This window comes from Gopherus evgoodei, chromosome 6 (genome assembly GCF_007399415.2).
Source record: "Gopherus evgoodei ecotype Sinaloan lineage chromosome 6, rGopEvg1_v1.p, whole genome shotgun sequence".
Taxonomy (NCBI): Eukaryota; Metazoa; Chordata; order Testudines; family Testudinidae; genus Gopherus; species Gopherus evgoodei.
In genome coordinates this window covers 136991466-137010890 of record NC_044327.1, presented here as the reverse complement: position 1 = coordinate 137010890, position 19425 = coordinate 136991466, and the positions used below count along the sequence as shown (strand labels likewise).

The following is a 19425-nucleotide window of genomic DNA, read 5'->3' as shown; positions in this document are numbered from 1 at the left end:
ACCCCTTGGTCACGCCCCCTCCTGCACCTCTGTCACTCACCCCCTCAGCCCTGCCCCCTCCTGCACCTCTGTCACTCACCCCCTCAGCCCCGCCCCTCCTGCACCTCTGTCACTCACACCCCTCGGCCCCTCCCCCACCACTGCACTCATCACTCACACCCCTTGGTCACGCCCCCTCCTGCACCTCTGTCACTCACCCCTCAGCCCCGCCCTCCTGCACCTCGTCACTCACACCCTCGGCCCTCTCCCACCACTGCACTCATCACTCACACCCCTTGGTCACGCCCCCTCCTGCACCTCTGTCACTCACCCCCTCAGCCCCGCCCCCTCCTGCACCTCTGTCACTCACACCCCTCGGCCCCTCTCCCACCACTGCACTCATCACTCACACCCCTTGGTCACGCCCCCTCCTGCACCTCTGTCACTCACCCCCTCAGCCCTGCCCCCTCCTGCACCTCTGTCACTCACCCCCTCAGCCCCGCCCTCCTGCACCTCTGTCACTCACACCCCTCGGCCCCTCTCCCACCACTGCACCCATTGCTCACACCCCTTGGTCACGCCCCCTCCTGCACCTCTGTCACTCACCCCCTCAGCCCCGCCCCCTCCTGCACCTCTGTCACTCACCCCCTCAGCCCCGCCCCCTCCTGCACCTCTGTCACTCACACCCCTTGGCCCCTCTCCCACCACTGCACTCATCACTCACACCCCTTGGTCACGCCCCCTCCTGCACCTCTGTCACTCACCCCCTCAGCCCCGCCCCCTCCAGCGCACCCGTCACTCACGAGCGGACTGGAGGCGGCTCTTCGGTGCTGTCTGGGTGACATAATTTCCGGCCAATGGGGGCCCGAGCGAGCCCCAATTGACCAATGAGCGGACTCGCGGCGCAAGGGCAGCTGGGAGCTGTGGGCTCGGTGACGTCATTCTCGATGTGTTGGAAGCGGATCCGCGCAGCGGAAGCTGTCGAGTGAGGTGCGGGGGGACCGTGCGGGGGGGGGGGGTCCGCGGGGGTCGGCAGCGCCAGGGCTGGGGGAGGGGTGCGACTGCAGCCCCCCCGCCGGGAGAGAACCCAGGAGTCCTGGCTCCCAGCCCCCCACCCCCCGCCGGGAGAGAACCCAGGAGTCCTGGCTCCCAGCCCCTCCCCCTCGCGCCGGGAGAGAACCCAGGAGTCCTGGCTCCCAGCCCCCCACCCCCCGCCGGGAGAGAACCCAGGAGTCCTGGCTCCCAGCCCCCCACCGGGAGAGAACCCAGGAGTCCTGGCTCCCAGCCCCTCCCCCACCCCCGCCGGGAGAGAACCCAGGAGTCCTGGCTCCCAGCCACCCCCAGCCATGGTAGGACCCAGGAGTCCTGGCTCCCAGCCCTCCGCATCGGGGTAGAACCCAGGAGTCCTGGCTCCCGGCCCCTCCCCCACCCCGCGCAGGGAGAGAACCCAGGAGTCCTGGCTCCAGCCCCTCCCCCATCCAGAGCCGGGGAGAGAACCCAGGAGTCCTGGCTCCCGGCCCCTCCCCCACCCCGCGCAGGGAGAGAACCCAGGAGTCCTGGCTCCCAGCCCCTACCCCCCCCGCGCGGGGAGAGAACCCAGGAGTCCTGGCTCCCAGCCCCCCACCCCCCGCCGGGAGAGAACCCAGGAGTCCTGGCTCCCAGCCCCTCCCCCCCCCGCACGGGGAGAGAACCCAGGAGTCCTGGCTCCCAGCCCCCACCCCCCCCGCCGGGAGAGAACCCAGGAGTCCTGGCTCCCAGCCCCCCACCCCCCGCCGGGAGAGAACCCAGGAGTCCTGGCTCCCAGCCCCCCACCCCCCGCCGGGAGAGAACCCAGGAGTCCTGGCTCCCAGCCCCCCACCCCCGCCGGGAGAGAACCCAGGAGTCCTGGCTCCCAGCCCCCCACCCCCGCCGGGAGAGAACCCAGGAGTCCTGGCTCCCAGCCCCTCCCCCCCCCGCACGGGGAGAGAACCCAGGAGTCCTGGCTCCCAGCCCCCACCCCCCGCCGCGCGGGGAGAGAACCCAGGAGTCCTGGCTCCAGCCCCCCACCCCCGCCGGGAGAGAACCCAGGAGTCCTGGCTCCCAGCCCCCCACCGGGAGAGAACCCAGGAGTCCTGGCTCCCAGCCCCCCACCCCCCCCCGCGCGGGGAGAGAACCCAGGAGTCCTGGCTCCCAGCCCCCCACCCCCCGCCGCGCGGGGAGAGAACCCAGGAGTCCTGGCTCCCAGCCCCCCACCCCCCGCCGGGAGAGAACCCAGGAGTCCTGGCTCCCAGCCCCCACCCCCGCCGGGAGAGAACCCAGGAGTCCTGGCTCCCAGCCCCTCCCCCCCCCCGCGCGGGGAGAGAACCCAGGAGTCCTGGCTCCCAGCCCCCCACCCCCGCCGGGAGAGAACCCAGGAGTCCTGGCTCCCAGCCCCTCCCCCCCCCGCGCGGGGAGGAGAACCCAGGAGTCCTGGCTCCAGCCCCCCCCCCCCGCCGGGAGAGAACCCAGGAGTCCTGGCTCCCAGCCCCCCACCGGGAGAGAACCCAGGAGTCCTGGCTCCCAGCCCCTCCCCCACCCCCGCCGGGAGAGAACCCAGGAGTCCTGGCTCCCAGCCCCACCACCCCCCGCCGGGAGAGAACCCAGGAGTCCTGGCTCCCAGCCCCTCCCCCTCGCGCCGGGAGAGAACCCAGGAGTCCTGGCTCCCAGCCCCCCACCCCCCGCCGGGAGAGAACCCAGGAGTCCTGGCTCCCAGCCCCCCCACCCCACCCAGAGCTGGGAGAGAACCCAGGAGTCCGGGCTCCCCAGCCCCTCCCCCCCCGCGCGGGGAGAGAACCCAGGAGTCCTGGCTCCCAGCCCCCCCCCCCCCCCCCCGCCGGGAGAGAACCCAGGAGTCCTGGCTCCCAGCCCCTCCCCCTCGCGCCGGGAGAGAACCCAGGAGTCCTGGCTCCCAGCCCCCCACCCCCCGCCGGAGAGAACCCAGGAGTCCTGGCTCCCAGCCCCCCCCCCCCCGCCGGGAGAGAACCCCAGAAGTCCTGGCTCCCAGCCCCCCACCCCCCGCCGGGAGAGAACCCAGGAGTCCTGGCTCCCAGCCCCCCACCCCCGCCGGGAGAGAACCCAGGAGTCCTGGCTCCCAGCCCCCCCACCCCCTGCCGGGAGAGAACCCAGGAGTCCTGGCTCCCAGCCCCTCCCCCCCCCGCGCGGGGAGAGAACCCAGGAGTCCTGGCTCCCAGCCCCCCCCCCCCCCCCGCGCGGGGAGAGAACCCAGGAGTCCTGGCTCCCAGCCCCCCACCCCCGCCGGGAGAGAACCCAGGAGTCCTGGCTCCCAGCCCCCTGCACCGGGGTAGAACCCAGGAGTCCTGGCTCCCAGCCCCCCACCCCCCCCCGCGCGGGGAGAGAACCCAGGAGTCCTGGCTCCCAGCCCCCCCCCCCCCGCCGCGCGGGGAGAGAACCCAGGAGTCCTGGCTCCCAGCCCCCACCCCCCGCCGGGAGAGAACCAGGAGTCCTGGCTCCCAGCCCCCCACCCCCGCCGGGAGAGAACCCAGGAGTCCTGGCTCCCAGCCCCTCCCCCCCCCGCGCGGGGAGAGAACCCAGGATTCCTGGCTCCCAGCCCCCCACCCCCGCCGGGAGAGAACCCAGGAGTCCTGGCTCCCAGCCCCTCCCCCCCCCGCGCGGGGAGAGAACCCAGGAGTCCTGGCTCCCAGCCCTCCACCCCCCGCCGGGAGAGAACCCAGGAGTCCTGGCTCCCAGCCCCTCCCCCCCCCGCTCGGGGAGAGAACCCAGGAGTCCTGGCTCCCAGCCCCCACCCCCCCCCCCCCGCCGCCGCGAGAGAACCCAGGAGTCCTGGCTCACAGCCCCCACCCCCCACCGGGAGAGAACCCAGGAGTCCTGGCTCCCAGCCCCCCACCCCCCCCCCGGGGAGAGAACCCAGGAGTCCTGGCTCCCTCCCACTCCTCTCTAACCACTAGCCCCCGGGCCAGGATAGACCAGGGCTTTGGAGCGGAGCTGCAGGTTTTTGCTTGTTGCGGAGCTGGAGCACAGCTCCAAAGCCCTGGAACCCAGGAGTCCTCGTTCCCAGCTCCCCTGCTCTAGACAGGGGCCCCACCGAGAGTCGGTAGGAAACCCAGGAGTCCTGGTTCCCACCCACCCCAGCTCAACCACTTGCCCCCCCTTCCTTCCCAGATCTGGGAGAGCACCCAGGAGTCCTGGCTCCCGCCTCCCAACTCCTGTGGCTCTAACCACTAGATGTCATTCCTCACCCAGAGCTGGGGAAAGAACCCAGAAGTCCTGTCTCCCAGGTCCCTCCCCTCTCCTGTTCTAAAGCAGCTTAGCTGATGTCACAGGATTTTGGCATGTCCCTGCGCTGTCATTGCAAGGTGGCATGGCATGGCATGGCATGGCGAGGCAAAGAAACTTAAACCAGAGTGAGGCTGAATCTGTTTCTAGCTGCCAGGGCCTGCTGGCTGTGTATGTTGCAGCCTAGAGGGGTGGGATCACACTGTGCAGTGCAGGGTGTGGCTGTCTGTTTAGGGCTCAGAATTGCAGAGGGAGGTGGCACATATGGTGCAGGTGACCAAGGATCTGTATAGGCCATTCCATGGCCAGGGGGGATCACTGGGGCAGTGGCTCATTGCCATGGAATTGGCCACTGGATGTCCACAGAGAACTAGTCCGATTTGCCATTCCTGCATGTGGGCTGCTTGTCCACAGCTCCGCAGAGCTCAGACCTGGCTAGGAGAGAGGTGTGTTTTGGGGCTGCATGATTGACCCCTTGAGAGCCCCGACATAGGGACCCAAGGCAGTAAGGCGATGAGGGGCCTAGCCCTGCCTCCTGCAGCTGTGCCTTCTGACTCAGCAAGGCACAGCTGGCTCCCAGCCTAACTGTTCCTCAGACAGGCTTGCAGGGGTGGAGAGCGGCAGCCGCGTGACCCCCATTCAGTGTTGTCTGATGTGCCCAATATCTGATGTCTTGGCTGCTGGGTTTGCACATGCGTGTGCTGAGCAACTTTTATGACCCTTCCTTCCAAATCACCTGCTGTAGCCCGCAGTGGCCCAGCTCCTCCCTTGGCTGCCTGCCTGGGGACCTGTTCAGTGCGTGATTCCCAGCCAGATGTTCCCTGTGCTCGCCAGAACAATGGGGTCCCTGCATCCCCCTTCCTCTCACCGCCTTGCTTCCTGCTCCTTTGAGGGAGCGGATGGACTGATCCACCAGGGTTGCCCCATGGACCAATGTCCTGTTTCCGAGCAGCTGCTGCGGTGCTGAGACTCAGGCTCCTGGGATCTGCCCTCCAGCCTGGTCACAAGGTGATGCACCTGATCTGAGGCCTCCAAGGAGTGCCGGCCTAGCTGGCATCAGGCCAGGGTGCAGAGACTCTTCTGGCTCTGGAGAGCTGCAGGAGCCAGTCTTGTATCAGGGCTGAGTGAGGAGATTCCCCTGGGCCCTGCCCAGCCAGCTGTGCCTTGCTGCAGCACACTCATACTGTGTGGTGCCTTGCCCACATCACCCGCTTTCATTGCCCTGCTTGTGGGCTGCTGGGCCCAGGCAGTGCCTGGGCAGGTAGAGGTGCGCCAGGAGCCTTGCTGCAGGAGTCTCTGGGGTCTGGCTTCGCATGTGTTGTACCTTTCCCTGTAGAGATCCTGGCAGTTACACCCATAGCGATGTGAGTGCCCAGGCAGAGGGGCAGGAGGGAGGTCCTGTCCCTCTCCTGGATGCGAGGGTGGGTCTCTCCACAGCCCCTGGATGGCTCTGTCTGTCTTACTCAGATGTCGTGCCCAGAAGAGGTGGTTGCCTTGGCAGATGAGGAGCTGCTCAGCTTCCTCCTGGCAGATGATGCTCCCTGTGCAGAGTTCTCAGAGAACGAAGCCAACCTGCTGGGAAACTGGGGTCTGCTGGAGCCCGAGGTGAGACTGCTGTCTGGCACAGAGCATAGAGAAGTGAACTGGGCTGGGCCGTGGGAGGGGGCTTTCAGGCTTTCATCCTCTGCTTAGCAGCAACTCTTCTCTGCAGCTCCTGAATGACAAGGAGGTGGAGGACTTTCTCAGCTCCCTGCTGAGCCCCTTTGTAGAGGGGCCGAGTGCCTTGCAGGGTCACTCGCCTCTCGACAGCGATAGCGGCATCTCTGAGGACCAGAATCCCTTCCCCAGCCCCAGCAGCTGGGATGCGTCTCCGGCCAGGGACCTCACCTCCAGCCCTTTGAGCTCTAACATCGTGCAGGTCGAACACAGCTACTCTTTCCATCAGGACAGGGTGGCGCTGGAGAGCGTGAGAGCTGAGACAGCAGAAGGAGACATCTCCATTGACCTGGGTAAGGGGTAGACCTGGGGAATCCCTCTTCTGCAGCTTGAGCCCATGGCTACGGGCCATGCTGAGCTTGGCAGGGAAGCAGCCCAGCTGTCTGCCGAATGAAGGGAGAAGGCCGGGGGTGGGGAAGAGGGGTCTGGCTGGCCTGCTGGGGCTGCTGGCACGGGGTGTGCAGTGGGTGGCCCCTGACTCTCATTCCTCTCCCAGATATGTGGGGGAACTCGGTAAGTGCAGAGGAGACCCTGGTCGACGAGCAGAGTTCCAGCTTCCCAGTTGCTGTGCCCTTGGATGACTTCATGCTTGGGACCCCTATACAGGTACTGAGGCCCGTGCCCCAGGGACAGGCCCCACTGCAAATGCTGGTAGGCCCCTGCCTTCCCTCCTCACTTGCACCTCCACTCCGTGCTCAGGTGCTGACTCCCATCTTGCCCTGGGGGCTTCCCTCACTAGTTCAGGGGAGGGGTTCTCCATGCTCAGCAGTGGGTTGATTTGTGTTGTAGTTCGATTTCCCGGAACTGATCCTGACAGAAGAGGAGAAACAGCTTCTGGAGAGAGAGGGTGTCTCCTTGCCATCCCACCTGCCCCTGACCAAGGTGAGTTCACCCCCCACCCCTCTCCAGTGCATGGCCCCTCCCCTCACTCACTCCTTCAGAGAGGGCCCAGGCCAGAAACTGATAGGAGCGATGAAGAGGGGGGCCCCATTACCACGGTCGAGGGCCGGTGTCTTGCTGAGAGGCTCAACCCCCAGCTCCACGAATGGGGATGGTGCTGGATACCTGGCCTGAACCCTGCTTGCGGGGCTCCATCTTCCATAGTGGCCACTGGCCAGATACCAGCTAGGTGATCTGCAGCCACTGCCCCTCTATCTGCTAGAAGGAAGAAGGTGTGGGGGAGGTGTGGCCTGCCGCTGCCCCTCCCTGGCATATTGGCTACTGTGGAGTGATGGGGGTTCTGCGCTGCTGCAGAGAGTTGACCAGAAGCAAGAAGGCAAGTGAAGTGAGTCTTGACAGTCCTCAGCTGTTCACGAAGACCTGAAGAGCAGCCATGAAACTGGCCAGTCTTGTTAGTTTGCTGTGCCTGTCTGCACCCTCTGGATGTCTGTGCTGTATGGGGCCGTGTTCTGCAGGGATGCTGGGTCAGGCCCTCTCCTCCTGCCAAGGAGTTTGGCCTGGTCTCCTTGGGCCAGTGACTCTTTCAGGCCCTGTTTTTGAGACCTCTGGCCAGGCTAGGTTCTGGTCAGCCTGCCTGGTGTGAGCTGGAAGCCAGGCCCAGGTGTGTGTGCCCAGTGTAGGGGCTGTGGGCTAACGGGGGTGGAAGCAGGTGTGGGTGCACATGCAGAGGCTGGAACTGCAGAAGGTGCTGTCAGAGCTGGGGCTCCTCTGCCTTTTGTCTCCCTGCTGTGCTGATAGTGCCCCTTGATTTCCTGACGCACTGGAAGGCAGCAGGTCTCGTAGATAGGCCAAAGGTCACCTTGCCCTCTGGGCCAGGGCCTGCAGCTGGGTTCCTAGTGACATCACAAGCAAAGCATGTGAGAAATACCTGGAGTAACCTCTGCCCTCCCCAGGCTCTTCCTGCATCTGGCCCGATGGCAGGTACCCGCCAGCTGCTGCTCCCTTTGCCCTGCTCAGGGCTGGGTTCTGGGCAGGGTTGTCACTATGAGCATAAGGGTGGTTCTCGCCCCAGAGTGTGGAGGCCTGGGCATGGCCTGTAACCTGGGCTGGCTGTTTCAGGCTGAGGAGCGGCTCCTGAAGAGAATCCGTCGAAAGATCCGGAACAAGCAGTCGGCACTGGACAGTCGGCGCAGGAAGAAGGTCTATGTGGATGGCTTGGAGAGCAGGTACCCTGGGCACAGCAGCAGGCGTTGCTCCTCCTGTGGGTCTGGGCCAGAGCACTGGGGTAGTGAACCCTCTGGCTTAAGGAGAAGAGCAGGACACCAGGCACTTGCACTCCAAGCGCTGGAGGCAGCTGCTGGCCCCCCGGGCCCAGAGGAGCAGAAGGCGATAGGCAGGGCCAGTTTGTACCTCGCTCTGTCGGATCTGCAAAGCTCCGATCAAGGTCTGAGACCCGCCAGTGAATGAGCCCTTCCCGCTCCCATGGGAGCCGTGTTCTGCCAGACACTCCTGCCGAGCTGCTGCTGCTCGAGACCCCAGAAGCCTCGGCTCGGGGGCTCCAGGCACTGGGGTGAGGATGCGGAGAAATGGGACCTGATTTTTACCACTGAGAGGTCTGTCCCAGGGTAACCTAAGTGACCCCATCTGCTTCCCCTGCGACAAATTGGTGGCAGCGCTTGGCCCTGCCTCCTAGCTGTGTCAGAGCAGTTTGGCTGTCCGTGCCCCCAGCTTGTGGCTGTGCTAGGGACAAATGAGATCACACCTGCCCCCAACTCTCAGGACATTTTGCACCTGGCACTAGGCAGGGTCTAGGGACTCCCTCCTGAGCCAGCAGTGTGGTTTCCCATGAGGGTCAGTCTGACTCTTTCCTCTCTCCCCATCGCTGCTTGGGAAGGGTCGTCACCTGCATGGCGCAGAACCATGAGCTGCAGAAGAAGGTGCAGCTGCTGCAGAAGGAGAATATGTGAGTTCCTGACACTCCAGACATGGAAACTCGGGGGCAAGAGGGTGGGAAAGGGGGCACTGTCTCCTTGTGCCCCTCCAGTCGGCACTGACATGCCAGGGGAGCCAAGCCTGTTCCCCAGGATCCTGATCCCAGGCTGGAGAGACGCAGGGGTCTGTGCGGGGCTCGGTGGTGGAATGGGAGCCTGGGATCAGGGGCTACACTCACCTGCGTTTCACACTTTGCCCTAGATCATTGCTTGAGCAGCTACGGAGACTCCAGGCCATGGTGAGACAGTCCTCGACCAAAACCACCACCGCCAGCACCTGCATCATGGTGAGTGGCCCCTCAGCCGAGCATTGGCCCCAGGTGGTGCTGAGGAGCCTCCTTGGCTGGCAGGGCCGGAGTCACGTGCTGGTGCTGATGGTGTGGTTGTCTTTCTCCAGGTCCTGCTCCTGTCCTTCTGCCTCATTCTCTCTCCCAGTCTCTATCCGCTCGGAGCCAGAGTGCAGCAGGAGGGATTCCGAGGAGGTGAGTGACTGGCTGCACGGGGGTGAGCGGGCAGGGCAGGATTGTGCCTGACAGTGAACTCTTCTGGGGTGAATGTTCCAGGTGATGCGGCCCCAGCAGAGATGCGGTTTCCCAGACATGGGCTCACGCCTTGTGTGCGCAGGGCCTGTTTGCGGGTTGCTCGGCTGTCCTGTTCCATTGCAAGCTGCTGCCAAAGCTGCTCTCCTCTGCCCTGTGCAGACTAGGGCCAGGAGAGCCTGGGGTCAGCTGCTGCCCTGGCGCACGACGCTCTTGGTGACGCCAGGCTGACTGTCCTCTCTCTTGCAGTGCTGTCTCGGCAGATCCGTGAGTACCCGAGTGACACGGCCCAGTTTCAGGCAGCAGCTGCCCAGCAGGCAGAGGGGCCTGAAACACAGAGGGAGCGCACAATAGAGGGACTGGCCCTGGAATCCGAGACGGCCCTGCTGCCGGGCAGCCTCAATCACTCCCGGGACGGGGGAGAGAGCCCACCCAAAGCGGAGCATGGCTCTGCCATCAACAGCAACTCATCCTCCGACCCTCCACCAGGAGCCAGCTCTGAGCTGGTTCCCCCCCAGCAGCAGCCGGAGCAGCTTCCTGGGAAGGGCCCCCTGCACTCTGTGGAGCCGGCAGCCTGGGGGACTAAGAAGCAGGAGTGGGTGGAGCGCACCACCAGTGTCGTGATCCAGCAGCACCGTGCAGATGAGATGTGAGCACTGGGCGCCTCATGCTGCCTAGCTCTGAACATGCGGGGGCCTGGGGCCCTGCCCCAGAGGAAGCCAGGACAGCTCTGACTGATCCTTATCGACACACATGCTTCTAAATGCCCCTGAGTGGGTTCTGTCTCCCCACCCACCAAACCTGAACTGGGGAGCAGCTGGGCTCGGGGGTAGCAGGAAACGGTTCTAGCTGCAGCATGGAGGTGGGCACAGCACGGGGAGTTGGTGCTCTTCCCTCTCCAGATCAAGCACCTGCATTATTTAGTTCCCTGCAGCTGGAGTGAGTGGGAAACCACGTGGACTGGGCTGGGCCTGAGTGCCCTTAGCAAGTCCCACAGCTGCAAGAGATCTGTCCCTTCCAGCAACACAATGATTCCCCATCCTTCAGCTGGACACGCCAAGCCCCTATGCCCCGGGCTGCTGGCTAGATGTGGTTCTGCTAAGGGACAGCTCTAAACTTCTCTCATCGACTTCCCTGCTGCAGAGCCCCAGCTGCTGGTCTTGGCAAGGCTGAGGGCGTCTGCAGGCAGAGGGTCCCTGCCCAGTGCTATGTGCTGCCTTCCTGCTGATCACAATCCTGTGAAGGGGAGGGGTCTGCACTGCTGTAGGGGTGGAGGTGCAGAGAGCCCTGCGGGGTAATCTCTGCAACAGGGCTTGGGGCTCATGGCAGCGGGGAGGGCCAGGTCACTGGGGCCTCCTCCGTACATTGACCTCTGGCCTGCAGTCCTGGGCAGGGGCTGGTGTAACGCGGCTGAGCCCTGGGATGAGGACTGCCAGCTGAGCCAGCACCAGCCAGGGTCGCCCTCCCACCCACCCCCTAACTGCTACAGTAATGGCTCTATTATAATAAAGTGTAAATAAAATGGACCCTCTGCTGGGCTGTCCCCTGGGGGCAGGTGTCCGTATAGCCCCACAGCTGCCTCCCAGCCATGCAAGGGGGGCTCCTCACGATGCTCCCAGGCTGAGACTTGACCCCTATTGACCTGGGGCCTGTTCCTGTCCTGCTCCCTCTCCAGGGCAGGGGGTGCTGTGTGTCAGCCTCCTGCAGGCAGCCTTTGCTCTTCCTCCGGGGCCCTTGCTCCCCCCTGTGCGTTTGGAACCTCGCTGTCTGCAGGATCCCAGGAAGCCAGGCGGAGCCTGAGCCCAGCCCCACCTATCTGGAGAGGGGAAGTGGGGCTACCCTGTAGCGCCAGCCTCAAGGAGTTTATCCCACAGAAGGCTCAGGAACAATGATCGCACTGGTGGGGTAAGAGGAACTTGATAAGTCAGGGCCCTTCACTGCACCAGGACCATTCACACTAGAACGAAGGTGTAAATGGTGATAGTGAGAGGAACTACTGCAGCAATTGCATATTGGGGGGTGGTGGATTCCCCATCGCTGGAAGTTCTTCAGCCGCCAGGGGGATGTTTTCCTAAAGGTTCTCTTCAAACCAGGATTGACTCGTGGGAGTCTTGTGGTCAGAGCAGTGCTGCAGCTGCCTGAGTCACCTGCCCTGCCCCGTTTGCCCCTGGGCGGATGACAGCTGCTCCTACTCCCCCTCTGGGTCAGTGCCCCAGTGCCTCAGGAACTGACCTCTCCGCTGCCAGCAGGGCTCAGCTTGCTCAGCTGCAGGCTCCCCATGAATGCATGTTCCTAAACTGGCTCTGCCCTGGGATGTCTGGTAAGGGGATGGCAGAAGGGGGACCCTGAAAGGGCAGATTTCCTTCCTACCCATGGGGTGGGGTTCCTTTTAGGAGCACTCTCCACCCAATGTGCATCACCTAGATAAACCTCCCAAATGCACCACACCACTTCCCTGGCCTGTCCCTGCCCAACAGATGCCCTGGCAGAAGGGTGCTATCTTTCTCCTCTTCAGCTCCTTTCCCCAGGACTTTTCCAAACTGCTGGGCACAGGCTTGGTCAGTTTTTGGCCAGCAGGGAGCCCCGCTTTGGGGAGCTGCCCATGCTCCAGCAGCTGTAGGGCCCTCTCCCTGGCTTTTTGCCACCAGTTTCCTTGCTGCCTGGTACATTCCCCTAAGGCATCGCTGCAGCAGGGAGCAGTCTGGCATGCCCTAGCTTTGTCCCTGGGGTGGGGGCTGGGAAAGGCTCCGTACCACTGGAGCCCCTGGCTTCCCTACCCCCTGCCAAGGTGTCTTGCTTCCTTCTGGTGGGGTGGGTCCACTCCAGCCCATTGGGCTCTGGCCCTGCCTTCCCTAACCGAACACATCATCTAGCCAGATGTGTCCCTCAAGGGCTAGTGCCTGTGGTGGGGGTTCTGCATTACCTGCCGGGGATCCTGCCCTCCCTGTACACCAACACCAGCCTGAGGCCCCAAGCTGCCCCATGGCCTCGGTGCCACTCATCTCTGGTCAGGCCCTTCCCAAGCATCCTCTGGCAGAGCCTTGGCTAGGGGATCCTACCTGCGCCCGCCACTCACACCCAGCGGGCCTGGCTCAGCCCAGGGCACCCAGAGGAGCCCAGCTGGGCAGGAGGCCCCTAAAGGACCTGCCCAGCCAGTGGCGGGCTCAGCTACTGTGACGGTGCTGCCCATGGGAGCCAGCTGAGGTCACTCAATTAGGGTGAACTGCAGACAAAACGAGGCAGCCAAACCCCAGATGCTGATGGTTATTCCAGTACTTAGATTTACCAGCCAGCACAGAACAGCTTCTGTAGTACCTCACTGGTTACTCATAAGTCCAAACCATGCAGTTCCCTTAAAGTGCCCAGCCTCAGGTCTTTGGCGAGACATGCGTCCGATATGGTGATGATTCCTGAAAATCATATAAAAGAAAAGGTTCTTCCAATTGCAAGGGATCAGCCACATACCCAGGTCCAGGTATAAAACTTAGATCTTACCCAAAATACACGCTTAGAGCCAACTCTTATTAACTAACCTAAAATTTATTTAAAGAGAGAGCAGGTTGGTTAAAAGATCAATATGCAGACAGACCCAAATTCAATTCTTGATGTTCAGATACATAGCAGAGATGAGTTTGTAGTTGCCAAAAGTTCTTTTGGAAATAGTCCATAGGTTATAGTCTAATGTCCATATTCAGAGTGATGCCAGCCAGTGACTGGGGATCTCAATCCTTATGGCTTAAGGTTTCCCCCTCTTGAAATCCAGAGCAGATCTGAGGTGAAGTAGAATCGTATCCCAGGTTTTTATATATTTCTAGCAGCCTTTTGGTCAGAAAACAATAGGCTTAACTCCTTCTCCCAAACATCCCGGCAATTAGCACAGGGTAATTTATCCATTAAACAGTTCAGACACAGGTTACCACAACCTTCAGAGAGACATATAGACAATAATACTATTTCACTCAAGTTTATCTTCCTAAATGTCAATATTCTTTTTTTGATCTTTGAATCAAAGCCATAGCAATAGACAAGACTTGTTTGTTACATCCCAAGACCTGAGCAAACACCTCCCCTTCTTCCTCTACCAATGCAGACTCATAGACTCATAGGTCAGAAGGGACCAATCTGATAATCTAGTCTGACTTCCTGCACAAGGCAGGCCACAGAACCCCACCCATCCAATTTTATAACAACCCTTATCTCAGGACCAAATTATTGAAATCCTCAAAATTGGTTTGAAGACCTCAAGCTGCAGAGAAATCACCAGCAAGCGACCCGTGCCCCACGCTGCAGGGGAAGGCGAAAAACCTCCAGGGTCCCTGCCAATCCGCCCTGGAGGAAAATTCCTTCCCGACCCCAAATATGGCGATCAGCTAAACCCTGAGCATGTGGGCAAGAGTCACCAGCCAGCACCCAAGAAGGAATTCTCTGCAGTAACTCAGTTCCCATTCCATCCAACATCTCCCCACAGACCATTGAGCAGACCTATCTGGTGGTAATCCAAGATCAATTGCCCAAATTAACGATCCTATCATAACATCCCCTCCATATACTTATCAAGCTTTGTCTTAAAGCCAGAAAAGTCTTTTGCCCCCACTACTTCCCTCGGAAGGCTGTTCCAGAACTTCACTCCCCTAATGGTTAGAAACCTTCATCTAATCTCAAGTCTAAACTTCCTAATATCCAGTTTATACCCATTCGTCCTCGTGCCTACATTAGTACTAAACTTAAATAATTCCTCTCCCTCCCTAACGTTAACCCCCCTGATATATTTATATAGAGCAAGCATATCCCCTCGCAGCCTTCTTTTGGCCAGGCTAAACAAGCCAAGCTCTTTGAGTCTCCTTTCATAAGGCAGTTTTTCCATTCCTCGGATCATCCTTGTAGCCCGTCTCTGAACCTGTTCCAGTTTGAATTCATCCTTCTTGAACATGGGACTTGCATTTCAAAGCTCTGCTCATTTACATATTTTCCTAATAAGTCTCTAAAGCTGGGCTATGGGTCAGGTCAGTCTGTGAGGTAATTAACTCTGGCCCTTTCACCGAGATATTATATTACACTCATCACAGACGAAAAGTGTTAAAATAGTGGTTTTGATTCTGTTTCTCCCCATTGGTCTGAATTATCCATGACGTCCATACTGCATCACATCAAGTCCAAATCATTAGAGGAATGCCTCTGCTTGCACTGCCCAGAGGATGTTTGGATTCTGATGTCAGCCCAGTTCTGCAGCCTGACAGAAATTAGAACAGAAGTACTTGTGGCACCTTAGAGACTAACAAATTTATTTCAGCATGAGCTTTTGTGAGCTACAGCTCACTTCTTCGGATGCATAGAATGGAACACACAGACAGGAGATATTTATACATACAGAGAACATGAAAAGGTGGAAGTATGCATACCAACTGGAAGAATCTAATCAATTGAGATGAGCTATCATCAGCAGGAGAAAAAAAACTTTTGAAGTGATAATTAATATGACCCATAGAAGGTGTGAGAAGAACTTAACATAGGGAAATAGATTCAATTAGTGTAATGACCCAACCATTCCCAGTGTCTGTTTAAGCCTGAGTTAATTGTATCTAATTTGCATATTAATTAGAGTTCAGTAGTCTCTCTTTAAAGTTTTTTTGTTGCAAAATTGCCACCTTCAAGTCTGTCAGTGAGTGGTTAGAGAGGCTGAAGTGTTCTCCCACTGGTTTTTGAATGTTATGATTCCTGATGTCAGATTTGTGTCCATTTATTCTTTTGCTTAGAGACTGTCCGGTTTGGCCAATGTACATGGCAGAGGGGCATTGCTGGCACCTGATGGCATATATCACGTTGGCAGATGTGCAGGTGCCCTGATGGCGTGGCTGATGTGATTAGGTTCTATGATGGTGTCACTTGAATAGATATGTGGACAGAGCTGGCATCGGGCTTTGTTGCAAGGATAGGTTCCTGGGTTAGTGTTTATGTTGTATGGTGTGCGGTTGCTGGTGAGTATTCACTTCAGGTTCAGGGGCTGTCTATAAGCGAGGACTGGCCTGTCTCCCAAGGTCTGTGAGAGTGAGGGATTGTTTTCCAGGACAGGTTGTAGATCTTTGATGATGCGCTGGAGAGGTTTTAGCTGGGGGCTGTAAGTGATGACTAGTGGCATTCTGTTATTTTCTTTGTTGGGCCTGTCCTATAGTAGGTGGCTTCTGGGTACTCTTCTGGCTCGGTCAATTGTAGTTTTAATAACGCTTGATAGAGATCTTGTAGGTGTTTATCTCTGTCTCAGGGGTTGGAGCAAATGCATTTGTATCTTAGAGCTTGGCTGTTGACAATGGATCATGTGGTGTGTCCTGGATGGAAGCTGGAGGCATGTAGATAAGTATAGCGGTCAGTGGGTTTCCAGTATAGGGTGGTGTTTATGTGACCATCACTTATTAGCACAGTAGTGTATAGGAAATGGACCGCTTTGTGGATTGGTCTAGGCTGAGGTTGATGGTGGGGTGGAAATTGTTAAAATCATGGTGGAATTCCTCGAGGGCTTCTTTTCCATGAGTCCAGATGATGAAGATGTCATCAATGTAGTGCAAGTAGAGTAGGGGCGTTAGGGAACGAGAGCTAAAGAAGCGTTGTTCTGAGTCTGCCATAAAGTTGTTGGCATACTGTGGGGCCATGTGGGTACCCATAGCAGTGCCGATGACTTGAAGGTATATATTGTTACCAAATGTGAAATAGTTGTGGGTGAGGACAAAGTCACAAAGTCCAGCCACCAGGTCTGCTGTGATATTATCGGGGATACTGTTCCTGATGGCTTGTAGTCCATCTTTGTGTGGAATGTTGGTGTAGAGGGCTTCCACATCCACAGTGGCCAGGATGGTGTTTTCTGGAAGATCACCGATGGATTGTAGTTTCCTCAGGAAGTCAGTGGTGTCTCGAAGATAGCTGGGAGTGCTGGTAGCATAGGGCCTGAAGAGAGAGTCCACATGGCCAGACAATCCTGCTGTTAAGGTGCCAATGCTTGAGATGATGGGGCATCCAGGATTTCCAGGTTTATGGATCTTTGGTAGCAAATAGAATACACCTGGTCAGGGTTCTAGGCATGTGTCTGTACAGATCTGTTCCTGTGCTTTCTCAGGGAGTTTCTTGAGCAGATGGTGTAATTTCTTTTGGTAACCCTCAGTGTGATCAGAGGGTAATGGCCTGTAGAATGTGGAGTTAGAGAGCTGCCTAGCAGCCTCTTTGTTCATATTCCGACCTATTCATGATGATGACAGCACCTCCTTTGTCAGCCTGTTTGATGATGATGTCAGAGTTGTTCTTGAGGCTGTTGATGGCATTGTGTTCAGCATGGCTTAGGTTATGGGGCAAGTGATGCTGCTTTTCCACGATTTCAGACCGTGCACACTGACGGAAGCAATCTATGTAGAAGTCCAGTCTGTTGTTTCGACCCTCAGGAGGAGTCCATGCAGAATCCTTTTTATTACAGCATTGGTAGGAAGGATTCTGTGGGTTAGTATGTTGTTCAGAGGTGTGTTGGAAGTATTCTTTGAGTTGGAGACGGTGAAAGTAGGATTCTAGGTCACTGCAGAACTGTATCATGTTCTTGGGTCTGGAAGGACAAAAGGAGAGGCCCTGAGATAGCCCAGCAGAAGAATCTGTCCTAAGAGAATAGCTGGAAAGATTCACAATATTGGTGGGTGAGTTAAGGGAGCTACTGTTGTGGCTCCTTGTGCCATGTAGCAGTTTAGACAGTTTAGCGTCATTTTTCTTCTGTAGAGAAGCAAAGTGTGTGTTGTAAATGGCTTGTCTAGTTTTTGTAAAGACCAGCCCCGAGGAAGTTTGTGTAGAAGGTTGGTTTTTCATGAGAGTATCTACTTTTGAGAGCTCAGTCTGAATCTTCCCCTGTTTGCTGTATAGGATGTTGCTCAGGTGGTTCCGCAGTTTCTTGGAGAGTGTGTGGCACAATCTGTCAGCATAGTCTGCGTGGTATGTAGATTGTAATGGATGTTTTACCTTTAGTCCTTTTGGTAAGATGTCCATCTGTTTGCACTGGGAAAGGAAGATGATGGTCTGTCTGTATCTGTATGAGTTTTTTCATGAAGTTGATAGATTTCCACTCCATACAGCTAAATACAGGTGTTGTCCCCAGTGTACAAAGAATTCTTCTTTGCAGCCAAACTAGTCTAACATGCATTTTGCTAACTGGAACTGGAGCAGCAAAACAAAGAAAACAAATGCCTCATTTTCCAGCTTTGTGGGTGAGAGAACTAGAAGTGAAGATTATAATGCTAGACATTGACGGCCTTAAACCAGCTGCCTCAGGAATCTGCCAAGAACTTTGCTGACAATATGTTCCTCATCTTAGCAACGGAGCTAAGAGTTATCACACGCCTGCCCACCTTTATTTGAATGAAGTTCCCTCTGATCTCACAGCTCAGGCATCAGTTTTGTCCAAAACAATTTACAAACTTGGAACCTAATGCTGTAAACCCTTAATCATTTGATCAACCCCACTGAAGACAATGAGACTATTTGCATGACTATGGACCAATTTTGTGGGCTGGTAAGAGTTTCAGGAGTCTGTTCCTGTAAAGGAAGTCAAATCCCCCATTGAAATACGTTAGGTACAATAGTTAGTTAGTTTAGGGTATGGCTCTACTCAAAATTGGTCTATTAATAAGTCAGACATATGCTGAAATGGCTCCTCACCCAACTCCCATATTCCACATAAACAGACTGAATACTACATGAGGGGGGAAGTGAGTAGCTAAGCATGTTGATGTTTGTATATACAAAGGGGGGGTAATCAGAGGGGATGGGGAGAGTGCGGGGGCCGGGCTGGGGCAGGGAGGGGTCACGTGGGGAGGTCACCTCCCCCCCCCCCCCCGTATTCCTCCCATGAGTTCAGTACCTGCAAGAAATGATTTCTACTTGCACCACTGGCTGTTCTGGTCCTGCTCACAGCCCTTCAGGCTGTGAGATGAAAGGCGTTCGATGTGGTCACAGCATATACAGACTATGGACACTAGTACTGAAAGCTGCCAGCACTTAACACAGTTGACTCTGAAATATGAAAGAAGTTGTGTGAAGGGAGGAATTCCAATGAGCAGTAAGGCTTAGCAGAGAAACACAAGCCTTGAAATGACGCAAACAGAAAAAGCTCCAGTCAAAGGAATTTGTTAGACACCAGTGGCACCTACTGGCTACCAACGATGTAGCGGAGAAACGAAGACCAGAAATCTGAGCGCCCCTTCGACAAATGTTCAATAAGAAATTAGAAGGTTGCAGCTTCCAACAGGCCCTGAACCAGGATACATCACATGGTGGACCTCAGAGTTTGCTTGGGAAGCCCCCTCCCCTGCCAAGGAAGCTGCAAATGCTTGGGCCAGGCTGTGGGCAGTCTCTGCCGTCTCCCAGGGCTGAGGAGCAGTGAGAGTTCATTTCGGAGCTTATCCTTTCTTTTATGGTCTTTAACAGATGTAACTGACTGGTCGAGTGCCTGTCCATGTTGATTCCATTCTAGGTGCGCGTGCGCCCACGTGCACAGCCATCGGAGAGGTTTCCCTTTTGAGTGCTGCGCTCATGCCGTGGTGGATCAGGCGCTGCTGGTCCACGCCCTTTCAGTTCCTTCTTACTGCCTGTGGTGGTCAGTTGGAGCGCCTCTCTCACTTGTCAAGAGCTAGCGGTTTCTTCCATTGGACTTCCTTCCTTCAGGCCTTTGTTCATTGTAGTTGGCGTTAAGTAGTTGTTGAGTGCATAGTTAGCTGATAGTTAAGGTCCCAGCAGGGAATTCACCCCAAGCAGGGTGTGCCCTGAGCTCCTGGGACACTGGGTTTAGTAGTCGCTGCCCTTCGTCCTCTCGCTCACTACCCCAGCCCGGACCCGCTAAGCGCCTGAGGGGGCCAAAAGTGATCGCTTTGAGGGTGCGTTTGAGAGTCAGCTGGCCAGATCCTGCCCATCCTTTCCTCAACCACCTTCCTCCCTACTTCTCGGCCTGGGTCCTGGACAAAGTAGCTTGGGTCTATACCCTGCAGTTTGTGAATACCCCTCCTTCTCAC

At 57.8% G+C, this 19425-nt stretch overlaps 1 protein-coding gene across 1 annotated transcript; it reads left to right on the top strand.

Moving 5' to 3' along the window:
- Nucleotides 1–893: 893 nt before the first annotated feature.
- Nucleotides 894–13266, top strand: CREB3 (cAMP responsive element binding protein 3). The gene is made up of 10 exons (XM_030567148.1): nt 894–969; nt 5719–5856; nt 5963–6260; nt 6464–6573; nt 6757–6849; nt 7987–8093; nt 8762–8830; nt 9061–9145; nt 9256–9340; nt 9647–13266. The coding sequence occupies exons 2-10, from the start codon at nt 5719–5721 to the stop codon at nt 10048–10050; spliced, it is 1389 nt and encodes a 462-aa protein (XP_030423008.1). The 5' UTR covers nt 894–969; the 3' UTR covers nt 10051–13266.
- The last annotated feature ends 6159 nt before the right edge of the window (nt 13267–19425 follow it).

Excerpts from the sequence above, each read along its gene's own strand:
- CREB3 (XM_030567148.1), top strand. The coding sequence starts at position 5,719 with ATGTCGTGCCCAGAAGAGGTGGTTGCCTTGGCAGATGAGGAGCTGCTC. Across the intron at positions 6,574-6,756 it reads TGCTTGGGACCCCTATACAG|TTCGATTTCCCGGAACTGAT; the intron begins GTACTGAGGCCC and ends TTTGTGTTGTAG. Across the intron at positions 8,094-8,761 it reads GTGGATGGCTTGGAGAGCAG|GGTCGTCACCTGCATGGCGC; the intron begins GTACCCTGGGCA and ends CTGCTTGGGAAG.